The 24,286-nt window shown below is 39.2% G+C and overlaps 1 protein-coding gene across 16 annotated transcripts in view; it reads left to right on the plus strand.

Annotated features, from left to right (window-relative positions):
- Nucleotides 1-24,286, plus strand: part of RBM26 (RNA binding motif protein 26) — a 91,893-nt gene that overhangs the window by 7,419 nt on the left and 60,188 nt on the right. For all 16 annotated transcript variants that reach the window (XM_070408883.1, XM_070408877.1, XM_070408872.1 and 13 more), the window contains exons 2-4: nt 16,037-16,155; nt 17,935-18,071; nt 20,925-21,013. In XM_070408883.1, the coding sequence (XP_070264984.1) occupies nt 16,037-16,155; nt 17,935-18,071; nt 20,925-21,013 (345 nt within the window). The remainder of the gene's footprint in view (nt 1-16,036; nt 16,156-17,934; nt 18,072-20,924; nt 21,014-24,286) is intronic.

A 24,286-nucleotide genomic window follows, 5' to 3' on the forward strand; every position in this document is an offset into this window, starting at 1 on the left:
AAACAAAATGGTTTCAGAGTTCAATATCAGTCTGTAGGTATACATGCTTGTTGATATCTTGGGATAGCTGTCTACCTCTAATGTTAGTGGCTTGCATCTTAGAGGAGTTTTTGATATTCATTGTAGGCAGAGATGAGTGTTAGAGACAGGGATAGATGTACATTCATGATAAGGTCCCATCCAAAGGTTAGAGAGTCTTTGATGTCCTTTCCAATAAATAAAATCTCCAGGTGGTAGAAAATGACTTTTTGTGTGTATATGTGTGTGTTAATCCTATCTATTGATTTTTAGAAAGAGTGGAAGGAGTGGGGGAGAGACAGAGAGAGAAACATTGATGTGAGAGAGACACATCAATTGGTTGCTTCCCACATGTGCCCTTGACCAGGGCCGGGGATCGAACCTGCAACTGAGGTATGTGCTCTTTACCAAAATCAAACCTGCGATCCTTTGGTTCGTGGGCTGACACTCTAACCCAGGGGTCCTCAAACTACGGCCCGCGGGCCACATGCAAATACAAATATTCTATTTGTTCCTGTTTTGTTTTTTTTACTTCAAAATAAGATATGTGCAGTGTGCATAGGAATTTGTTCATAGTTTTTTTTAAAACTATAGTCCGGCCCTCCAATGGTCTGAGGGACAGTGAACTGGCCCCCTGTTTAAAAAGTTTGAGGACCCCCTGCTCTAACCACTGAGCGAAACTGGCCAGGGCTCCAATAAGTTTTTGATTTCTTCCTCTCTTCTCCTTCCAGCACTCCCATGATGCAAATGTTGGTACCCTTGAAATTGGTACCCAGAAGTTCCTTACACTACCTTCATTTTTTAAAAAAAATATATTTTATTGATTTTTTTACAGAGAAGAAGGGAGAGGGATAGAGAGTTAGAAACATCAATGAGAGAGAAACAGATCAGCTGCCTCCTGCACACCCCCTAGTGGGAATGTGCCTGCAACCAAGGTTCATGCCCTTGACCGGAATCGAACCTGGGACCCTTCATTCCCCAGGCCGACACTCTTTCCACTGAGCCAAACCGGTTAGGGCTACCTTCATATTTTTAGATTCTTTTTTTATGCTGCTGTTATGATTGGATGTTTTTTGCTTCCTTATATTTCAAATTCTTGATTTGGTTCTTCATGTCCTCTATTCTACTGTTAATCCCCTGTAATTATTTATTTCAGTTAGTATATGTTTTATTTCTGACTGGTCCTTTTTTATGTTGATGTTATCACTATAGGAAGTTCTCATTAAGTTCTTTGAGTATCCTTATGACCATTGCTTTGAACTCCTGTATCTGGTAGTTTTCTTGCATCTATTTCATTTAGTTCTTTTTCTGGAGATTTCTCCTTTTCTTTGATTTGTGACATGTGTCTTTGTCTCTGCATTTTGGCTACTTCCCTGTATTTGTTTCTATGAGGTAGATTTGCTATGTCTCTTGGACTTGGTAGAGTTGCCTTGTGTATGTAGTAGGTGTCCTGTAGGGCCCAATGGCTCAGCCTCCCCAGCCACCTGAGCTGGGCATTCCCGGTGTGTCCCTGTGTGAGCTGTGTGTGCTGTCCTATTGTAGTTGAGCCTTGATTTATGCTGGCATCTTTGGGAGGGATTAACCCCCAAGTCAATTGGTTGCTAGGATCAGCTGCAGCTATAACTGAAGAGCAGGAGCCCATCCTATAGAGCTCCTTGGTACCCTTGAAATTGGTACCCAGAGGCTCCTTACACTTACTTCAGTGGCGCTTTGGGGCTCAACGAATCCTCCTCGAGAGTGTGTCACTCATGGAGGTGGTAGTATTGTAATCCAACGTGATTGAAGTTGACCACTTGGTACACTGGCTCTGAGGCCTCCAGGGTGGTGCAAAGTCAGCTTTTACCTGTGCCCTGCCTGGGACTACCCAGCGTGAGCTACAAGCAATCTGCACATGGCTGCTACTTGTGTTGAGCTTGAAGGTACTCAGGAGAGGCCAACCTTTGAACCAAGGCTGGCTGCTGCTAGTGCTGGGCCTGGGGCCACTTATTGAGAGGTATGGGGTATGCAGATACTAGCTGTTGCTTGTTTGAGAGACTGTAGTGTTTTTATCTGCTATTGGAATCAGGATAATGCTGGCTTCATAAAATGAACTTGGGAGTGTTCTCTGCTCTTGGGTTTTTTGGAATAGTTTTGAATAGGTGTTCTTCTTTGAATGTTTGGTAAAATTCACCTCTGAAGCCATCCAGGCCAGGACTTCTGTTTGGGGGGAATTTTTTGTTGTTGTTGTTACGCCTGCACGTTATTTAAATTATCATAATGCATTTTAGGTGTTGTTTTTCAATAATTATAACATTTTTATTTACAAAAACAATTAAACAATTAAAGTTCCTAGTACTTTTTTAATGTATGGTACTGCGTAAAACATTTTCTTCTATGAAGAGGGACCAAACAAAATTTACATAAGTATCTAGATTCGCTCCTTTTTCCATGGGCGTGAAAAACGAGAACACTCGTGAGCGGTCCTTAACAGATGGCGCACGAAACACGAGAAAACTCCTGAGTGGTACGAAATGTGTTAAGAGATATCAAGTAGGCGTAACATGTTCTCAAAAAATTAGGGTTGGCACGAAGAAGAATTTTGAGTCAGAGATTTTGCTGGTTTTGGCACGTACTCACAAAAAGGTTGCCCACCCCTGGCCTAGGCCTACACATGGTTTGGATCATCAGTACCACTGTCTTCCACCTCTACTTATTATCCCACTAAAAGGTCTTCAGGGGAAATAATCATGGAGCTGTCATCTCTATTATAGCAATGCCTTCTTCTGGAATACCTCCTGAAGGTCCTGCCTGAATCTTGTTGAGGAGGTGTTACTGTTTTCAGAAATGTTTGTGATGGTTTGCTTGCTTTTTGTTGTTGTTTTCCATCATAGATTTGCTTGTAAGCAAATAATGTGCCATGGACATTCCTTTCTATTAATGATAACCTTTCACTGTTGGGGCTCCATAAGGAGCTTGTAGAGGTCTGGAAAAACTTATGCTAAACCCTTCACTGAATTTTCTTGAGGGTTCATCTTTTTGTTTTTCTGAAGTTTTTCTATTCTCTTGCCTCTTTATGCATTCCTGTTCAATTTCCAATAATTCCTCATTAGTTCTTCAGGAACCACTTCTAGGAGCTCCTTAATGCCATCCTCATTCACATCCAAGTTAAAGTTGTTTGCCATCTCAAAAACAGCCTTGTTGAATTTTGCAAACTTTTTTTTTTTTTTAACTAGAGGGCCGATGCACGAAATTCGTGCAAGGGGCTTGGCCCTCGCAGCCCCTTGCAGCCCCAGCTGACCCTTGTAGCCCCTCGCAGGCTCAGCTTCGTCCGGAAGGTCATCCGGCTGTTTGGTCTAATTAGCATATTAGCTTTTTATTATATAGGAAGGATTATATAGGATAATAGGAAGCTTATTTAGAAAGTTACAGAAGTAGAAATGAGCTGTTGAAGAAATGGGCTCAAGAAACAAGTGACAGAGGCAAAAGAAGGAGCCCTTGGAATTTAACAGAAAGAAGGGGGGTGGGAGGTGTGGAGAAGGAGCTGGCATGCTTCCAAGAGGGAGAGCTGAATTTTGCAACCTTTGTCCTTTGATGTTATAGCTACAATGTCACTAGGCAATAGACATTTTTCAGCTCTGTTACAATCTTATGGGGCCACCATTGTATATGTAGTTCATCACTGACCAAACATTATTGTGGTGGCTGACTGTGTGTTATTCTACCCTCTCCTGGCCTGTAGATTTTCTGCTGAGAAATCTGCTAATAGCTTAGTTGCAGTGCCTTTGTAGGTTATTATTTTTTTTCCCCCTGACTGCCTTTAAAATTCATCTGTATCATTGGCTTTTGACAGTTTTAATATGATGTGTCTTGCAGAAGTTCTTTTTGTGTTGAGATAATAAGGTGTTCTTTTACCTTCGTGGACTTGTATATCCAATTTCTTCCTCAGGTTTGGAAGTTCTCAATTATTATTTCTTTATTTTCTTTTCATTATTATTTCTTTAAGTATACTCTCTGCTCCCTTCTCCTTCTGGGATACCTATTAGTCTTACGTTGACTTTTCTAATGGAGGGATATTTCTCACAAAGTTTCTTCACTTAAAAAATGTTCTCTCTCCTCTTTCACCTGAATCATTTCTATATTTCTATCCTCCAGCTTACTAATTCTCTTTTCCATATGATATGTCCTATTTCTAATGCATTCTAATGTATTTTTAAATCTCATTCATTTATTGAGTTCTTCAGCTCCAGAATTTCTGTTTGTTTCTCAGAATTTCAATCTCTTTGTTAAAATACTTATTCTGTGCATTACTTTTATTCCTGAGATCATTGTATTGCCTTTTGGAGTTTTCTTTTAGCTAGTTGAATTTCTTCAAACAGCTAATGTCTTTCTTTTTATTTTTTTGTAACAGCTTTCTTTTATCAGTTAGATTGCAGTATTTCATGTCTTTGGGTTTGCTTGCTGGAAAAATATTTTCTTTATGTGAATACTGTATTACCGTGATTTATGGTGTTTGATGGGAAGCGCCTTTGTTGCTGCATTTGAACTAGTGAACACTTTTCTTGTTTAGGCACGACCTGTGTAGTTTGATTCTAACAGTTCAACAGGTTGGTGCTTAGGAGCCTTCCTTTTGTTTTCTAGAGAGTGGCACTATAAGAAGTTAATATGTTTTTTCTCACTGGAGCTGACTTGCTTCTAAGTTTGGGAGTGGGTACATTAAAAAAAAAAGGGTGGTGGCAAACCCCGGGGGAGGAGTGTATTTAGCACTTGGGGCTTCTAATGTGCCTACAACTCAGTAGGGGGATCATCAAGTGGAGGGGTCCCAGAGATCCGTGAATGGTCTTCTTGCTTCTTGGGGCAGATAATGGGGAGACAGTTTCCTTCAGTTCTCTTTGTCTGCCTACTTCCCTTTCCCTTCCCCTGTCACTGCAGTCTTCCTTCAGGGAGAGCAACTGGTCCCTCCAGCTGTAGTGCTCATGGCCATGCAGACCCCTACTCACAGCTTTTACCCTCTACTTCTCTGCCAGAAAGGTTATTGTGGCTCACAGCTGTACTGGCCAGCACCTTCCCTGCTATCAGTGACGGGTTGGGCCTAAGCTGGCAGTCAGACATCCGTCTTGCAGTCTGGGGCTCTCGCAGTCCTGGACCACTTGCTCCTTATCGCTCTCCTGCGGTGGAGGAGGGAGAGGCTCCCACCACTTCCACTGCGCTCGCCAGCTGTGAGCCCGGCTTCTGGCTGAGCAGTGTTCCCCCTCTGGGAGTGCACTGACCACAGGGGGCAGCTTCTGCATTGAGCGTCTGCCCATAGTGGTCAGCACGCGTCATAGCTACCGGTCGTTCTGCCATTTGGTCAATTTGCATGTTAGGGTTTTATTATATAGGATAGGATTATGGTTAGGAAGAGGTTTTTAAATCCAGCTAGCTTTTGTTGGATTATGACGTTAAAAGAGGTTTTATTGTCATGCCGAAGTATTTGGACATTTTGTGGAGTAAGTTATGGACAGTGGGGAAGATTATTAAAGCAAGGAAGCAACTTGATCAGATCTCTAAGAATGATACTATGGTATGCAGAGGATTGATTAGATAGCATTTTGGAGACAAGGAAGATTAGTGGTTTTTGTTTGTTTTAACCCTCAATTTGTTTCCTAGATCATCTGGGGTTCTCTGTTCCTTATCCATTCTGATCCTTTTCAAAGGCTAGACAGGCAGGCAGGCCTCTATGGTCACCATCTTGGCTTCTATTGTGCATGTCTCAGAGTAGAAGCACCTTTCTCTGCACCATCTTGACTTATACTGCACATGTGCTTACCTCCCCTTTCTTGTTCTCTCTTTTCTCCCAGTAATTTGTGGTGAAGGACTGGTGATTCCCTGGGGAGTGTGTGAAGCTGTAGCTTTCTAGTGAAGTAAGCAGGCTTATTAGATTCAGCTCCCTGGTTTATTAGGCTTAACAATATCAGATTCCCTTTGCTCCCTTCCTTTATTAATATCTTACTACCTATGCTAATGTGTTTCTCCCCTAAAGAACTTTGGGCTTTATAATATTACAAGGGTAAATGAGTGAAGGTCTCATCTTCTGTAGCTTCTTGCTGTCAAGTGGCATAGTCCTTCCTATGCTCAGGCCAAGAAATTCTTCCTATCTGCCAAAGGAATAAAGGAGTTAAAGAGAAGGGGGAATCTTCTCACAGGGAAAAGGGATTTTGCAAAGTCCAGGTCAGGTGAGGCTGTCCTAGGGAGGTGGCATGTGCGATGACAAATTCATGGTGATGTTGGACAAACTGGCATTCTTGTATAGGTGACAAATTTGATAAGAAAGTTAAAAAGACATGGTCCAAAAATGAGAATTATAGCAACTAAAGGTCCGGTGAGAGGCAAAAATAAAGTGATAGAGCGAGGACTAACTTTACAGTGTCCTAGATTAGATTGAGGGGCGGCTTCTGTGGGGTAAGGTATGTCACACCTATCTGAAGCCCTCTTGTTTACTGTACTTAATTCAAATTAGGCTGAGGGGAACATTCTAAGATTTCTCTCCTGAATATCCTTGGGCTCTTTATATCTGAATTACTTGGGCAGAAAAGGGAAAGCAGTTTTAGGTGAAGCCTATAGATCGCTCCATACTTCACCAACTCAACCATTTAGTTCTGACAACAATTCAATCCAGCTAGACTGCTGAATCTCATTTTCGAGGGGGTGATGCAGATGGGCTTCTAATGTAAGGCCTATACTGTATAAACAAGCAATCTATACTAATAAAAGGGTCATATGCTAATTAGACTGGGTCAACTGGACATCTTCCAGATGTCCGACTTCTTTCTGGACAGTTAGGGGGTGACCAGGCTGGTAGGGGGGCAGTTAGGCAACCAGGCCAGCAGGGGACCAGTTAGGGGGCTATCAGGCCGGCAGGCAGAGGCAGTTAGGGGTTATCAGGCAGGCAGGCGAGTGGTTAGGGGCAATCAAGCAGGCAGGCGAGCAGTTAGGAGCCAGCGGTCCCAGTTGGAGAGGGTGCAGGCCAGGCTGAGGGACCAGCCTCCCCCCCCCCCCCCCCCCCCCACACACACACACACATGAATTTCATGCACTGGGCCTCTAGTCAGGTAAATCTACACCCTATGAAAATCAAAGGAAAAATCCCCACAAAGGTTAATGAACACAGCAGATCATAAACCAGTTTCTGAGTCCATAAGACTGTCAGTTGGGAAGACTTCCAAATGCAAGGCTTTTGCTGGAATGAAATAAGCAGTTACAGTCTGATAGATCCTCTTTGTCTGCAGTTTCAACGTTTCTGGTGATGCCATCAGGTGTTCAGGTAAATTCTGTGTGGCATATACATACACAGCCTTAGGAAAAAAGTTTAGTTCTCAATAATTCTTAGAGGAAATATGGTTGGGGAAAAAAGATGAACATAGCCTTAGAGGGTTGAAGAAAACTAGAATAGTTCTGGAACCAGTTCAATTTATAGGTAAACAAAATTTTGAAGACAGTTAATTGCACTAGAGTCAAAATATCCACAACTGGGCATTGTGATTTCTATTGAAACATATTTTTTTTTAAAAAATTACCTTTATTGATTACAGAGAGGAAGGGAGAGGGAGAGAGAGATAGAAACATAGATGATGAGAGTGAATCATCGATCGGCTGCCTCCTGCATGCTCCACACTGGGGATCTAGCTCATAACTGGGCATGTGCCCTGACCGAGAATTGAACCCCGACCTCCTGGTTCATAGGTTGCTGCTCAACCACTGAGCTATGCTGGCCGCTATTGAAACACATTTTTTTCTCCTAAAGTTTTCCTCACTTTTATTAAAGAGACTGAATTAAGTCTAGTCTTAATTTGGCTTGATTATTTGCATAAATACAAGAATAGCAATTGGTCACACAGGCTTTTTAAATCTGCTTTACTGAAATTTGATAAGGAATGTTCAGACTGAGCTTTAATCAGCCCCTCAGGGTGAAGTAGCCAATCCACACAGTTTCCATCAAGCTTTGCCTGCCATACCTATAGGTTTGGGTAAATTCCTCAAAAATATCTTGAGGTTCCTTTCTTGCCATCTTCTCAGGAAAGCAACCTTCCTTCCTTACCTGGAAGGACTGCCATGAACCACGTGAATAAGCAAGGTGCCAGGCTATTTCTCTAATGCAGTGTGGTTCTCAACCTTCCTAATGCTGTGACCCTTTGATACAGTTCCTCATGTGTGGTGACCCCCAACCATAAAATTATTTTCGTTGCTACTTCATAACTGTAATTTTGCTACTGTTATGAATCGTAATGTAAATATCTGATATGCAGGATGTATTTTCATTGTTACAAATTGAACATAATTAAAGCATAGTGATTAATCACAAAAACAATATGTAATTATATATGTGTTTTCCGATGGTCTTAGGCAACCCCAAAGGGGTTGCGACCCACAGGTTGAGAACCACTGCTCTAATGGGTTTGTATTAGCTTCTAAAGTAAAATTTTGATCCTTAAGGCTTTCTGGTGACATCCAGAGTCCAGGCATGTCTCTCAGACATGACATTCCAGTCAAAGTCTTGGTTAATAAAACCACAATTAGAAACTGGTCTTATTGGATCCATGCAAACAAGTGTATTGCCTTAACTCATTCATTTAGAATTGCCAAATTCTGGAGGGATTAGGTTGGGAAAAATATAAAGCAAAAGAAAAAGTTCTTGTCCTCTTAACGTATTGAAAAGGACCCAACTTTAACTGTATTAGACATTTAAAAAGTAAGCAATTAGCATTCTTTAGATTGGAAAATACATTTTATAGCTTCTAGAAATATAGGCTCCTTTATTGGCAAACACACACTTTTAAAAAAATATGTATTTTATTGATTTTTTACAGAGAGGAAGGGAGAGGGATAGAGAGTTAGAAACATCGATGAGAAAGAAACATTGACCAGCTGCCTCCTGTACAACCCCTACTGGGGATGTACCCGCAACCAAGGTACATGCCCTTGACCGGAATCGAACCTGGGACCTTTCAGTCCGCAGGCCGACGCTCTATCCACTGAGCCAAACCAGTTAGGGCGGCAAACACACATTTTTAAGATACATACTTTTCTGAGACAGATATTATAAAGCAAAACTCACTGATCTAGAAAGGAACAGTTGAAATTAAATTGATTTGCTGAAATGTCTAAGGTTTTTCTCTCCTTAAGATTTACCTCCCAGGAATTTGCATTTTAAAAAATGGTGCAGATAAGAGTTCTTCGAGATAAGATATTTCCATCTCAAAGGTACAGACTTCAGTTTTATAATGCCAACTATACTCGCCTTTCCTTGAGGGACCCAGATTTAAATTTCTGCTAGTTGGCGAGTATGTATCCTGAAAGTGGTCTTTTGGGGGCACTGTGGATGGAAGTGATACATCCTATTTTCTTTGTAGAGAGACAATTTTCTTCCTTGTAAAAGAGGGAGAAATTGGTTATCCAAGTGAGGCATGAGTGACCTCCATGCTTCCTAGCCCCATGTCACATGACCAAGGCCCTTGCCTCACTTCTCACCTGAAGAGGAGGAGATCTTCTCGAAGAATTCAGGTGTAGAGCATTAACAACACTCACAGTGGTGACCAGGCACTGTTGGTTTTATTTAACTCCACAAGGTGTTTTTGATGGCCTCTGGCCTTAACTAGCCTTACTGGAGATCCTCACCCTCAAGGAATCTCTCTCTATATAAAAGGCTAATATGCAAAGTGTCCCCTTGGGAGTTCGATCGCTTGCTGTGACGTGCGCTGACCACCAAGGGACCGCGCGGTGGTGGTGTGCTGGTGGCGAAGGAAGGGGGAGGCGGGGAACCTGATCAGCCCTGATTGCTGACCAGGCCTAGGGACCCTACCGTGCACAAATTTTGCGCACTGGGCCTCTAGTGTTTAATAACTTACACTGCCTTGGGCTTACCACTCTGAGAATAGTGGGGCCAGCTAGGCAGAGATAGCAGTTGTCCTTCTTTAAGGAAGATCATAAATTGCTGGGCCCCCTGGGGTATGAGAAGGCCAAAAGTTTTGGGAGAGATTAACAAACGTTCAGTCAATCTTCAGATTATTTTAATATAAAATTTCCCATTTTTATGTTTGCATCTGAGGCTTTTTACTTGTATACCTGTGGGAGCATTAATGAGGACTGGGATCTGGGAATTTTCAGCTTTGGAGTCATGATTTCCCATGTTTACCCGGGGCTATGGACATGAACACAGCATCCTGTGCCCACAATCGAATAGGAAGCTCTGGCTGGCAGCTTCTGCACCCAGGCTGTGATTGCTTGGCTGGCCTGGGCCTCCCTGTATTGGGTGATCGCTGGCTGGTTCTGCACACTCACCACAGCATTACTGGCTGTTGGCCTGGCCCTCGCTCTGTGGGGCAATTGACCACTGGGTGGCCCCCAGATAGATCGCCCTGCAGAGGGAGGCCCCACCCAGAGGGAGGCCCCGCAGCGCTGCCAGCCAGGTGGCCTGGGCCTCCCTTTGTGGCCACTGGCTGGCTGGCTGGGTGGCTTGGGCCTCCCTCTGTGGGGTGATCGATCGCTGCGCAGGAGTCCCCGCCCACCTGCTGCAGTGCTGCTGGCCAGGTAGCCTGGGTCTCCCTCTTTGGGGTGATCTTGACAACCCCCCACCTCCCCTCTGATTGATCGCCCTGCCAGCCGGTGGCCTGGGCTTTCCTCTGCGGGATGATCGTGGGGCGATGCGGGGCCCCCTGACCAATCGCATTGCACTTGCCTTGGCTGGCTTGGCGCCAGTGTGTGTCGTAGCATGGTCGTCCGGAAGGTCATTCAGATGGTCGTTCTGTGGTGTTTGGTTGTTCAGTCGATTTGCATACTACGCTTTTATTATTATAGATGTATTGTGATAACTTTTTCAGTGATAAGAACTGGCTTGTGTGATTCTCATGGGTTGATACGCTTATTTTGTGGTGGTGATTTTATTTTGTGAAATTAAGTGGGTGTGATTATTCTCAATGAGTAACCTCTGCTGTAACTAACTGCTACATACAAATAATATATTTTTACCTTAATTTGAATTGAATGAAGTTATAATAAACTATGGCAAGCATTTTTTAATGTATATGTTATATTTGTTGCAATGGAATTTGAATTTTTAAAAGAGTAGTCTAAGTACAGAATAATAGAACCATGACTGATGCAAATGAGATATTTTTCCTGAATATAAAGTGGAAATTTTGTTGGAACAGACGTGGGTGTATTCATGTTCTGAAGTTACTGAGTTAACATATTTGAATTTAATTTTAAATTCCCACTGCCACCTCTAGCTCCTTCTCTCAAGATTACTGAAAATAGAATCTTGGGTTAAATTTTAACAGTTATCTTCCTCTGAATTTCTAAAGCCTCTAAGAAACTTGAGCAAAACAAAATAGTTTTTTAAAACATTGTACTGGAATGTTAGCTTTTTAATTTTTAATTTTTTACACTACTGTTTTGTTACTATTTTGAAAGTTCTAAATTAAAAAGTAAAAATTAATATGATGAGTGTATTAAGAATAATTTTAACATTTATATTAGGGCTTATTTGATTTGTGTTATTTAAAGTATTAAGAAAATTTATTTTGGGGGAGAGACTTAAATAACATTTGATTTTTGCATTGCTTTGGCTTCTCCAACTTATTTAGTGTGTGTACTAACAGTTGGAAGAGAATGACCCTCTTAGATTGTCACCCCTATGCATTTCAAGGCCATTATTATTAGTTGTATCCTTAACACAGTATATTCAGAGATTGATAAAATTTTATATTTATGCCTTCAAAATCATTGATTTGAATGACTTCATAGCAATCTGTACATTAAATTTGTCAAAGCTCATTGAAGCCGTTAATTTTTAATCCTAACAGAGAAGAGAAATTAGAAATTCAAATGTTTATGAATGCCCACTTTGCCCAATCCCACTGAACTCTTGTTCCTCATGTATCAAGTAGGCACCCACGTCAAGCCTTTTCTGTAGGGTGCCTTGGCCTAAGTTACCCTTGCACTCCATTTTGATCCCTGTTTAAATGTCATTTCATCACCTTTATTGATGATCTTACCTAAGATATATTCATTCATTTACTCTCTTTTCTTCCTCCTTCCTTCCCTTCATTCTTTTTCTTCTATACTCTGTCCCTTTACATTGTATTATTTTTCTTTAGAGCACTTGTCTACATGACATTACATTATTTATATGTATGTATGCATTGTCTGTCTCCTCCTTATACTTACCCCCTAAATTCCTTGAGGACAGGAACTTTATTTTTTTTAAAGTTGTATCCTCAAGATATAGAACAGTGTCTGACATAGTAGGTGCTTATTAAATACTTTTGAAAGATAAATGTGGTATTTAGAAGATAATAAATGTATTTACTTATTCTGTCTCAGGTACTGTGTTAGGCCCAGAGGCTACACTCATGAGTAAAAAGTTCTATTTTTAGATTTTGATATTTTTGATAAAACTATCTTACATAAGGTGTACTTTATAGTGTTGTATAACTTTAAACATTTTACTAATATTTATAGATTAGTAATTAAAAAGAATACTGCATTATCTTATATTTTATATAGCTGCACAATATCCCATGAACAAAATTAACCTAGGGATTATGCTCTCTCAGATTTGTGAGGGATTTACTATCTAATCTAGTACTTATCTGCCAGGGGCTATTCAGCCTTTGCTTTAAACCATTCTAATGATGGAGAACTCACTTTCTCTCAGACAGTTTATTCTGCCTGTGGGAGGCCTCTGATTATTGTTTTTTAAAGTCTGTCTCTATTTTAAGCCAAAAATGGTTGCTTTCATTTACTAGTTCTAATTATATCCCATGGAGGATATAGTGAATAAATGTAATCCTTTCTTGTGATAGCCCCTACAAAGTTCTCTCTGATGTTTCAATTTTCCTGAGAATTCCTAAGTAAGCTATCTGACCATTTACCATTCTGGTCTTTTTCTATGAATCTGTCTGAATTTGTTTATATATTTATAAAAGTTGGCACCTATAAGTGAAAGCACTCCCTACTGCAAAAGAGAACTGCACTGCACTGTTTCCTTGGAAGTTCTCAGTGTTCTATTTTATTGCATCTTTATGATTTAAGTTTTCTCCCAACCATTTCACACCTTGTCTCACTTGACTTACTATTAACTAAAATACTTAGTTGCTCCTCCCTCCACCTCACCTGTCACAAATGCTATTGGTATGTCATATCTCATGCCTGCCTTATTTTGCAGTTTCTGGTTTTCTTTATGTTTTCCCCACCTCCCCTCACCTCCATCCGCCCCCCCCCCCCTCCGCCAATACACACACACACACACACACACACACACACACACTACTCTGAGTTAGACTCATGCTTTATTGGCAGATTATGTTTTTGCTGGACTAAGTGCTTATGAAATAGAGAATCAGTGGGAATTTGGCATGCTTTCTGAGGTGGGAATGCAGTTTGCCACTCTTTCAGTATTCCTTTGTCCTTACGCATTTTCAAATCTGATTGTTTTCTGATCTGAAAGAAGATTTCAGCCCCCTCCCTTTTTTCTTTCACATGTTTCTAGAATGCTAGCAGTGTAGAAGAGGGTAAAGTGTAGCTCTGACAAGATATGTATCATTCACACCACAAACCTATTATCAGTAGCAGCTAATTTAGTAAAGTACTTAATGAACAATCAATCTTGCTTGCCATGGAGACATTTTTAAAAAGTAACTAACCCCTTATTATGTGAATGTGATTCTTTTGATTAGGTTATTTAGACTTTTTTTTTTTACATCATTTATTTTGCATAGTAGGTTATCATTGCTAGATGTTGATATGATGCAGCATTGGCACTTTTAATTAAGACAAATAGAAAAGAGAACACATTTTGCATGTTCCTGATATATACCATTTTGGAATATTATTAAATGTTCATAGTTCAGATTATTTTTTACTAAGCTATAATTTGCAAGCACATACCTTTTTTTGTCAACAATAAAGATAAAAAACACACAAAAATCCCAAAATAATTGAAATACAAATAAAATGCTTTCTTATAGGACTTAAGAAAAATTGCCTATAAGATTTACCTGTTTTGCTGTTAGGTGTGAAATTACAAATCTTCTAGTTTATAATTTGCAATCTAACAAATTTTAAAAGGTAGTCTGCCTTTCAGGCTATCTCAGGTACTTAAATTTTTTTTGTGTATAATAATTGATTTGTTGTGGTTGTGACTTTTATTCTAAATTTTATTCAAAGTTGTTGAGCAAAGATCAGGAATTTTGTCTTACTATTTTCTAACACTGTAGTCTATAGACCATAATAATTATAAAAATCACAAAGGTCTTTCTCCAGATTTTTAGATGCTGACATATTAATCCTTTGAAAACAGGGTGGGAATAGAATAGATTTGGTGTTCAGTTTAGAGAAATGTAAACTGACAGTTACATTATTAGAAAGGCATTATTAAATTGAAAATTCACAACAAACCAGTTTTGAATCAAATTATAGCATTTAGATTCAATGTAGAGACTGAATTTTTTATTGACAGCAACTGCAATAAAACAATATAACATTGTGATATAGTATTAGTGATTTCTAGTAAACTGAAGTATGTTTAGCTTGATGTCTAGTTAGGTTAATGCTTAGTTGATTGTGTTTATTCAAGTTACCTAACATGCATAAGTATTGTTTCATGGTTTCTCATGCAGTAATACCAGATTGCCAGATATAAGTATATCTATAAATATTTCATGAGGTGGTTGTCACATTTCTTCATGCTTATTTTATCACAGATCTAAATATTTCTGTGCTCATTATAATTAAATGGGAAAATATTAATTTATCATAAATTATTTTGTCTGCATTTAAAAAACGTTGGTATAAGTAACTATATTGAAGTAAATTATGAAGAAAAAGTTTTTTAAAATCTCTCATGTAACATTGAAATAATATTTTTTCCCCCTTGTTTTTTGTTTAGGTTATAACTTCAAGTCTTTGCAAATAAATAGTAGTAGATCTATGAGAAGGTGACTTATGATAAGTAACAAATTACCCTGAAAATGAATTTAGTAGTCCAGCAGACATTTATCATCTCACTAGAGGCATGGTGCACGAAATTTGTGCGGGGGGTAGGGGGGGGTTGTGCCTCAACCCAGCCTGCACCCTCTCCAATCTGGGACTCCTCGGGGGATGTCCGACTGCCGGTTCAGGTCTAAAACGGCAGTCAGACATCCTTCACGCAATCCAGGACCACTGGCTCCTAACCACTCACCTGCCTGCCTGTCTAATGCTCCCAGCTGCCCTCCCCTGCTGGCCTGGTTACCCCAACTGCCCTCCTTTGCCAGCCTGATCTCACCCCTAACCCCCTGCCAGCCTGATCTTGCCCCTAACTGCCTTTGCCTCGGCCCCCACCACCATGGTTTTGTCCGGAAGGAAGTAGGACATCCGGAAGATGGCTGGTTGACTTGGTCTAATTAGCATATTGCCCTTTTATTATCATAGATAACATTTATCATTCCTTTAGGTCAGGCATTTAGATACAGGTAGCTTAGTTCATCTCATCTTTATTGATTTTAATGCCACCATTATAAAATCTAAAATACTATATATGTTTGGGTCTGTTTCCAGACTTTCTTGTCTGTTGTTAAAACAATATATCGAGTAATATATATTTAAGTTTCTCTTTATTGTGCTCTTCCAGTATTTTCTTAGCTATTATTTATCTACTTCTGAGAGGAAAAAGCCTTTTGATATTTTTATCATACCATACTAATTATATTAGTTTTTGATGTTTTGCAATTGTTTTTACTTTGTTATAATTTATCTTTTTTCATAATAATAAAGACTACTGAGTTTTCAATACATAAATTAGTATATATTTGGAAGGATACTAAATAATGACTGTACAAATTATGTAAAGTATAATAATGTAAAGCAGAACTTATATGTCTTTATTGCCTTCCATGAGCCAGGTGCTTTTTATGTTAATTCATGTCACTATTGATTATGCCGACTAAGTCCACTTGTAACTGGAATTTGTAGAATATGCAATTATTTATGGCTAAATTTCCTTCAACACTGTTTTTTTCTTCAGCTGTGATGCCGATCCATCAGCCCTAGCAAAATATGTTCTTGCTTTGGTAAAAAAAGACAAAAGTGAAAAAGAATTGAAGGCATTATGTATTGATCAACTGGATGTATTTCTTCAAAAAGGTAAGATCTTTGGTTTAAGAATACTACTTTATTTCAATGTTATTTAAATAAGATTATCTAGCTGTTCTTGAAAGAAGTCTGAGGTGACCTCTGAAAATGGTTTGCTATTCACTTGACCAGAAGACTTCACAAAATCATGCAAATCAAGAGGCTCAGATCTTCATGTTCACTTTAAGAAGACTTGTGAAACTGTCCAGGCCATCAAGGGTATGCATATCTGAAAAGCCACCAAGTATCTGAAGGATGTCACTTTACAGAAGCAATGTGTGCCATTCCGTTGTTATAGTATTAGAATTGGTAGGTGTGCCCAGGCCAAACAGTGTGCTGGACACCGGGTCGGTTGCCCGAAGAGTGCTGAATTTTGCTGCATATGCTTACAAATGCAGAATAATGCTGAACTTAAGGGCTTAGATGTAGATTCTCTGGTCATTGAGCACATCCAAGTGAACAAAGCTCCCAAGATGTGGTGCAGAATTTACAGAGCTCATGGATAGATTAACCAATACATTAGCTTCCCCTGCCACATTGAGATGATCCTTACTGAAAAAGAGCAGATTATTCCATCCCAGCCGGTGTGGTTGAGCATCGATCCATGAACCAAGAGGTCACCAGTTTGATTCCATATTAGAGCACATGTCTGGTTGCTGGCTAGCTCCCCAGTAGGGTGTGCGCATGAGGCAGCTGATTGATGTCTCTCTGTCATTGATGTTTCTATCCCTCTGTCCCTCTCCCTTCCTTTCTCTCTAAAAAATCAATAAAAACATATTTAAAATATTTAAAAAAAAAGCAGATTATTCCTAAACCAGAAGAACCAGAAGAGGAGGTTGCACAAAAGAAAACTATCCCAGAAGAAACTGAAGAAACAAAAACTTACGGCGTAGGAGTAAAATCAACATAAAATAAACACTAATAAAAGTTTAAAAAAGAAAGTATCCGTAGTATTAAAGGAACTCAGTAAGAGACAGGCTCTAATTGTAACGAAGATGAACAATCAATATTATTGCTGATTTATATCCACAGCTTATTACTGATTATATCCATAGCTTATTTATAAAGCCTTTTTTTCTTATTACCATTCTTAAGCTTTTTCTTAAATCATGCTGACATTTTTTCTTTGAAGATTAAGAAAATGACTGTATGCTTGTTTATTTAAAGATAGTACTCCTTAGGGATCTACTTTGAATGTTGTCTAGCACAGTGCTATTTAGCTTTTTCACTTGCCAACATCTAGATCAGTGGTTCTCAACCTTCCTAATGCTGCGACCCTTTAATACAGTTCCTCATGTTGTGGTGACCCCCAACCATAAAATTATTTTCGTTGCTACTTCATAACTGTAATTTTGCTACTGTTATGAATCGTAATGTAAATATCTGATATGCAGGATGTATTTTCATTGTTACAAATTGAACATAATTAAAGCATAGTGATTAATCACAAAACAATATGTAATTATATGTTTTCCGATGGTCTTAGGCGACCCCTGTGAAAGGCTCGTTCGACCCCCAAAGTGGTCGCGACCCACAGGTTGAGAATCGGTGATCTAGATGATGGTAGTATTTGTGTTTGCGCACTGGTAGGGTACATGGAGACTGGTCATGGCTGGAAGTGACTGGCCCAGAAACTGGCTGTTCCAGCCCTCATCACCCTGAAAACTGAATATATTGGTGTTACCATGGGACTGTGCCATGGCACACTGCTTAGGAAGGTTTTAAGTGGAGAATAATATCTTAGCAAATGACTTTTAATATGTGGGATTTTTTGGTTTGTTTTATTTTTAGAGACACAGATATTTGTGGAAAAACTTTTTGATGCTGTGAATACAAAGAGTTACCTACCTCCCCCAGAGCAGCCATCATCAGGAAGCTTAAAGGTGGAATTTTTTCAGCACCAAGAAAAAGATATAAAAAAAGATGAGGTAAGAATTTGTGTTAAACCTTACATTTTCTTTGAAAACATATAAGGGATAATTAAACTGAGTTGTATTTTCTGTATCTGTGTCAGGAGCCTTCAAGACCCCCCCCCCAAGTTCAATGATTTCACTAGGAGCACTCACAGGACTTAGCATATAATCATTCTCACAGTTATGATTTCTTACAGTGAAAGGATACAAAGCAAAATCAGCGAAGAGAAAACATGTATGGTGCAAAGTCTAGGGGGATGCAGGCGCAGGCTTTCAGAGTTCTCTCCCAGTGGAGTCACCTAAGATGTGCTTAAGGAGTAGTGACAGTATGTGTGAACCAGGGAAGCTTGTTAAAGACTCAGTGTCCAGGACTTTTACTTAGGTTTGGCCACCTGGGTACCTTCTGCCTAGTATGTTCTAGATTCCTAGGAGGAAAGCAGGTGTTCGCCATGAACCATATTGCATACACAGACAATTTAGGCATAAGTGAGCTGTTATTATCAGGCAATGATGGGAACCCTCCAGAAATCAAAGTTCACAGATGCCAGCCAAGGATCTACCTTACATGCAGGCCTTTAACTTTTCTGCATAGTATCTTATAGCTATAGATGCTTATTACCTATGTTCTGTGAAAATAATTAGATTGACAGTAAACCTGTTTGTTTCTGTTCCACAAGCATTTTGTAGGGAACTATTTTTAAGGTAGTTAAATAAAATGACCTTCACAGGGCAATAGAAATGACCTCATAATTTAAGAGTTTTTATGGGAAAACTCCAGAGCAGTCATCTTTTATACAAGATTACCATTTTTGTTTAATAATCATATAATAATTAAGAGCTCCTCAATTTGATATTTAAGGGTTGTAATTCCAGCAAAAATAATTGACAATTAAAAGTTGGCTTTAACAGTCACTGCTTTGTGACCTTGAAAACATGACTTTTTCAAGCCATAGTTTACTCAGCTGTGAAATGGAAATATTATGGGGTGACTGTGAGGCTAGTTAAATAATATCTAGAAAGCACCCAGTATATATGTGGCACATAGTAGGTTTTTTAATAAATGGTAATTACTATTAGTATTGAGAGATTGTTGTGTGAAAGATGTGGTTGTGACTTTTGGGTTTTTTATCTCTCATAAACCTTTTTTTTCTTCTTCAGATTATATAACTAAGACATGTTTATTATGCAATTATATATACACACACACACACACACACACACACACATAATGTTACATAATAATTCTTAAATATATTTTTATGCCTCTATACCTAAACATATTTATACACATGTATTTGTACATAATTACACAGACACACATAAAACACCCTTGTTAAAGATATTTATCCCTTTAAGAACTGTCAGAATGTCAGATGGCAATCTAGATAAAAAATGCTATGGGTGTAGTAAAAGTTCACTGTTGATCATGTACTATGGGGTATGATGATCTGTCAACACAAATTACTCCCAAGTGTGCATTGAGGCAAATAGAAAGGAAAAAGTGCCTTAGAGTTTTATTTGTACCCAGTATTTTTGGTGGGGGAGGGTTGATATGGGTGGCAAGAGAATAAAAGTATTAATAAGGGGGAAAAAAGGGCAGACTGTTATAAAATTTTTAAGCAGTATCAGAGTTTGGTCTGTTGATAGACTATCCATATTTAACTTATCATACAACCTGAGGCCTGGTGCACGAAATTGTGCACTCGCGGCGGGGAAGGGGTCCCTCAGCCCAGCTTGCACCCTCTCACAGTCCGGGAGCCCTCAGGGGATGCCCAACTGACGCTTCCTGGAGGGAGCAGGCCTAAGCCAGTAGTCGAACATCCTTCGCGCTGCTGCAGAGGCGGGAGAGGCTCCCACCACTGCCGCTGCATTCACCAGCCATGAGCCTGACTTCTCGCTCAGTGGCACTCCCCCTGTGGGAGTGCACTGACCACCAGGGAGCAGCTCCTGCATTGAGTGTCTGCCCCACGGTGGTCAGTGCGTGTCATAGCGACAGGTCATTCTGCTGTTGGGTCAATTTGCATATTACCCTTTTATTATATAGGATGGGGACACTTGACAGTGAGAGGCTTTCACCCAAAGGGATGCTGGAGCAACTGGCATAAACTAGAACATGTTTATATTATCTGTAGACTACTTACATCAGAATATCTTAGGGTTCTTATAAAAATGCAAATCTTAATGCCTATCATTTCTAGAAGCCACACGTGCAATATTTTCTGAATTTATCTTCTAAATCCTTTTCTTTCTAGTAACATCTATTAATGTGCTATGGAAACAGTGTTCTGGGCAGTACAGCATGGAAAATTCTGGCCTAAACAAAGTAGCATTGAACAAGGGAATGTTTTTCAGGGCTGCTTTCTATTAATTATATGATGTGAATGGAGGCCTTTTGTAGGAAAGAGGAATATGTAGCTGCCATACTACCATGAGAAACTGAAAAACTATTTTATCTTATATGTTATTTTCTCAAATGTTCTATTTTTTTATGACTTGGTTAGTTCTAATATATGCTCATATATTCCCTAATGTGTTCAGTACCAGACCAATTCTGTGAACCAAAACATGAATGTATGTTGGACTTTTGAAAGAGGAATAAAGTTGGGTTTTCACTAATAATTTTTAAATGAGGACACTTGCTTAAAATGTTTTTTCTCCACTAATTATTATCTAAGAAAAGCATTTATGAGTTTCTTTAGGTTCACTGTAACTTTCAGCATGCCTGTCTTTTGTGATTAAACTAAATGTATTTTGTTTAAATGGCAGTTTTGCTTTTATATTTTAATATCAATTAAGTAATTGAAATAGTAACATGGTAAGGAATGACTGTTGCTAAATCTTCTACACCTTTTATTTTTGGTATGTCAGATCATAAAAGAGGAAGAACGAGAGAAGAAGTTTTCCAGAAGGCTAAATCACAGTCCTCCCCAGTCAAGCTCCCGATACAGAGAAAATAGGTGATTAATTCATTGAACCATGTTTGGTGATTAGACATTGGTTATCTTTTACATAAAAGACACACAAAAGCTGTAAAATCTTTTACACGGGGGCAAGAAATATCTATTTTGTTACTGGTTTAAGAAAGTGTAACTCAGTCCTTTTTTACCATTTATTAGTTATTCTTATTTTTATTCTTAAAATTCCAGTGAAATCTTGAGACCTTTTCTTGCCTGAAGTTTTCCTTTAATAAGAATTTATGATTTTTTTTTATTTTTTTATTTTTTTTAATTTTTTTTTATTTTTTATTTTTTTTCGCTTAAAGTATTACAAAGGGTATTACATAAGTGTCCTTTTTTCCCCCCCGCCCTTGACAAACCCCTACCCTCCCTTACCCCCCAGTGTCTTATGTCCATTAGTTATGCTTATATGCATGCATACAAGTCCTTCGGTTGATCTCTTACTCCCCTCCCTCCTGCCCCCCAACTCTCTCTGGCCTTCCCACTGCAGTTTGACAATCAGTTTGAGGCAGCTCTGCCTCTGTATCTATTATTGTTCAAAAGTTTGTAATGGTCTTTATTATCCATGAATGAGTGAGATCATGTGGTATTTTTCCTTCATTGACTGGCTTGTTTCACTTAGCATAATGCTCTCCAGTTCCATCCATGATGTTGCAAATGGTAGGAGTTCCTTCTTTTTAACAGCAGCATAGTATTCCATCGTGTAGATGTACCACAGTTTTCTAATCCATTCATCTACTGATGGGCACTTAGGCTGTTTCCAGATCTTAGCTATGGTGAATTGTGCTGCTATGAACATCTGGGTGCATATATCCTTTCTGATTGGTGTTTCTGGTTTCTTGGGATATATTCCTAGAAGTGGGATCACAGGGTCAAATGGGAGTTCCATTTCCAATTTTTTGAGGAACCTCCATACTGCCTTCCATAGTGGCTGCACCAGTCTGCATTCCCACCAGCAGTGCACAAGTGTTCCTTTTTCTCCACATCCTCTCCAGCACTTGTCGTTTGTTGATTTGTTGATGATGGCCATTCTGACAGGTGTGACATGGTACCTCATTGTTGTTTTGATTTGCATCTCTCGGATGATTAGTGACTTTGAGCATGTTTTCATATGTCTGTTGGCTTTCTGAATGTCCTCTTTTGAAAGGTGTCTATTTAGATCCTTTGCCCATTTTTTGATTGGATTGTTTATCTTCTTTTTGTTAAGTTGTATGAGTTCCCTATAAATTTTGGAGATTAAGCCCTTATCAGATATGACGTTGGCAAATATGTTTTCCCACGAGGTGGGTTTTCTTGTTGTTTTGTTGATGGTTTCTTTTGCTGTGCAGAAGCTTTTTATTTTGATGTAGTCCCATTTGTTCAGTTTCTCTTTAGTTTCAACTGCCCTAGGAGCTGTATCAGTGAAGAAATTGTTTTGGCATATGTCTGAGATTTTGTTGCCTTTGTATTCTTCTAGAATTTTTATGGTTTCCTGTCGTACATTTAAGTCCTTTATCCATTTTGAGTTTATTCTTGTGTATGGTGTAAGTTGGTGGTCTAGTTTCATTTTCTTGCATATGTCTGTCCAATTTTCCCAACACCATTTATTGAAGAGACTATCTTGGCTCCATTGTATGTTCATGCCTCCTTTGTCAAAAATTAATTGAGCATATTGGTTCGGGCTAATTTCTGGACTCTCTATTCTATTCCACTGATCTATATGTCTGTTCTTGTGCCAGTACCAGGCAGTTTTGAGAACAGTGGCTTTGTAATACAGCTTGATATCTGGCATTGAGATCCCACCTACTTTGTTCTTTCTCAGGATCGCTGCAGCTATTCGGGGTCTTTTTTTATTCCAGATGAATTTTTGGAGAGTTCGTTCTAGATCTTTGAAGAAGGCCATTGGTATTTTAATGGGAAGTGCATTGAATGTATAGATTGCTTTGGGTAGTATGGACATTTTAATGATGTTGATTCTACCAAACCAAGAACATGGTATGTTCTTCCATCTGTTTATGTCTTCCTCTATCTCTTTTTTCAACGTCCTGTAGTTTTCTGAGTAGAGGTCTTTAACCTCTTTAGTTAAGTTTATTCCTAGGTATCTTAATTTTTTTGGTGCGATGGTAAATGGGATTGTTTTTCTGATCTCCCTTTCTGAAAGTTCACTATTGGTGTATAGAAATGCCTCAGATTTCTTGGGGTTAATTTTGTATCCTGCTACATTGCCAAATTCATGTATTAAGTCTAGTAGCTTTTTTATGGAGTCTCTAGGGTTTTGTATGTATAATATCATGTCATCTGCAAATAAGGACAGTTTTACTTCCTCTTTTCCAATTTGGATGCCTTTTATTTCTTCTTCTTGCCTAATTGCAATGGCTAATACTTCCAGTACTATGTTGAACAGGAGTGGTGAGAGTGGGCATCCCTGTCTTGTTCCTGTTCTTAGGGGAAATGGTGTTAGTTTTTGTCCATTGAGTATGATGTTGGCTGTGGGCCTGTCATATATGGCTTTTATTATGTTGAGGTATGATCCTTCTATTCCCACCTTTCTGAGAGTTTTTATCAAAAATGGGTGTTGGATTTTGTCGAATGCTTTTTCTGCATCAATTGATATGACCATGTGGTTTTTTTCTTTCAATTTGTTTATGTGATGTATCACATTTATTGATTTACGGATGTTGTACCATCCTTGCATCTCTGGGATAAATCCTACTTGGTCATGGTGTATGATCCTTCTGATGTACTGCTGGATCCGATTTGCTAAGATTTTGTTGAGGATTTTGGCATCTATGTTCATGAGGGATATTGGCCTGTAATTCTCTTTCATTGTGATGTCTTTACCTGGTTTTGGTATTAGGGTGATGCTGGCTTCATAGAATGAGCTTGGAAGCGTTCCTTCCTCTTGAATTTTTTGTAGTAGTCTGAGGAGGGTAGGTTTTAGTTCTTCCTTGAATGTTTGGTAGAACTCCCCTGTGAAGCCGTCTGGCCCTGGGCTTTTGTTTGCTGGAAGCTTTCTGATGACTGCTTCAATTTCTTCCATAGTTATTGGCCTATTGAGGTTTTTAGATTCTTTCTGATTGAGTTTTGGAATGTTGTATTTTTCTAGGAATTTGTCCATTTCCTCCAGGTTGTCTAGTTTGTTGGAGTAGAGTTGCCCGTAGTATTGTTTAACAATCATTTGTATTTCTGTGGGGTCTGTTGTTATTTCGCCTCTATCATTTCTGATTTGGTTTATTTGGGACCTCTCTCTTTGCTTCTTGGTGAGCCTGGCTAGGGGTTTGTCAATCTTGTTTA

This window comes from Myotis yumanensis, unplaced genomic scaffold (assembly GCF_028538775.1).
Source record: "Myotis yumanensis isolate MYYU_CA2020_CCGP unplaced genomic scaffold, mMyoYum1.0.hap1 SCAF_3, whole genome shotgun sequence".
NCBI classification, from domain to species: Eukaryota; Metazoa; Chordata; class Mammalia; order Chiroptera; family Vespertilionidae; genus Myotis; species Myotis yumanensis.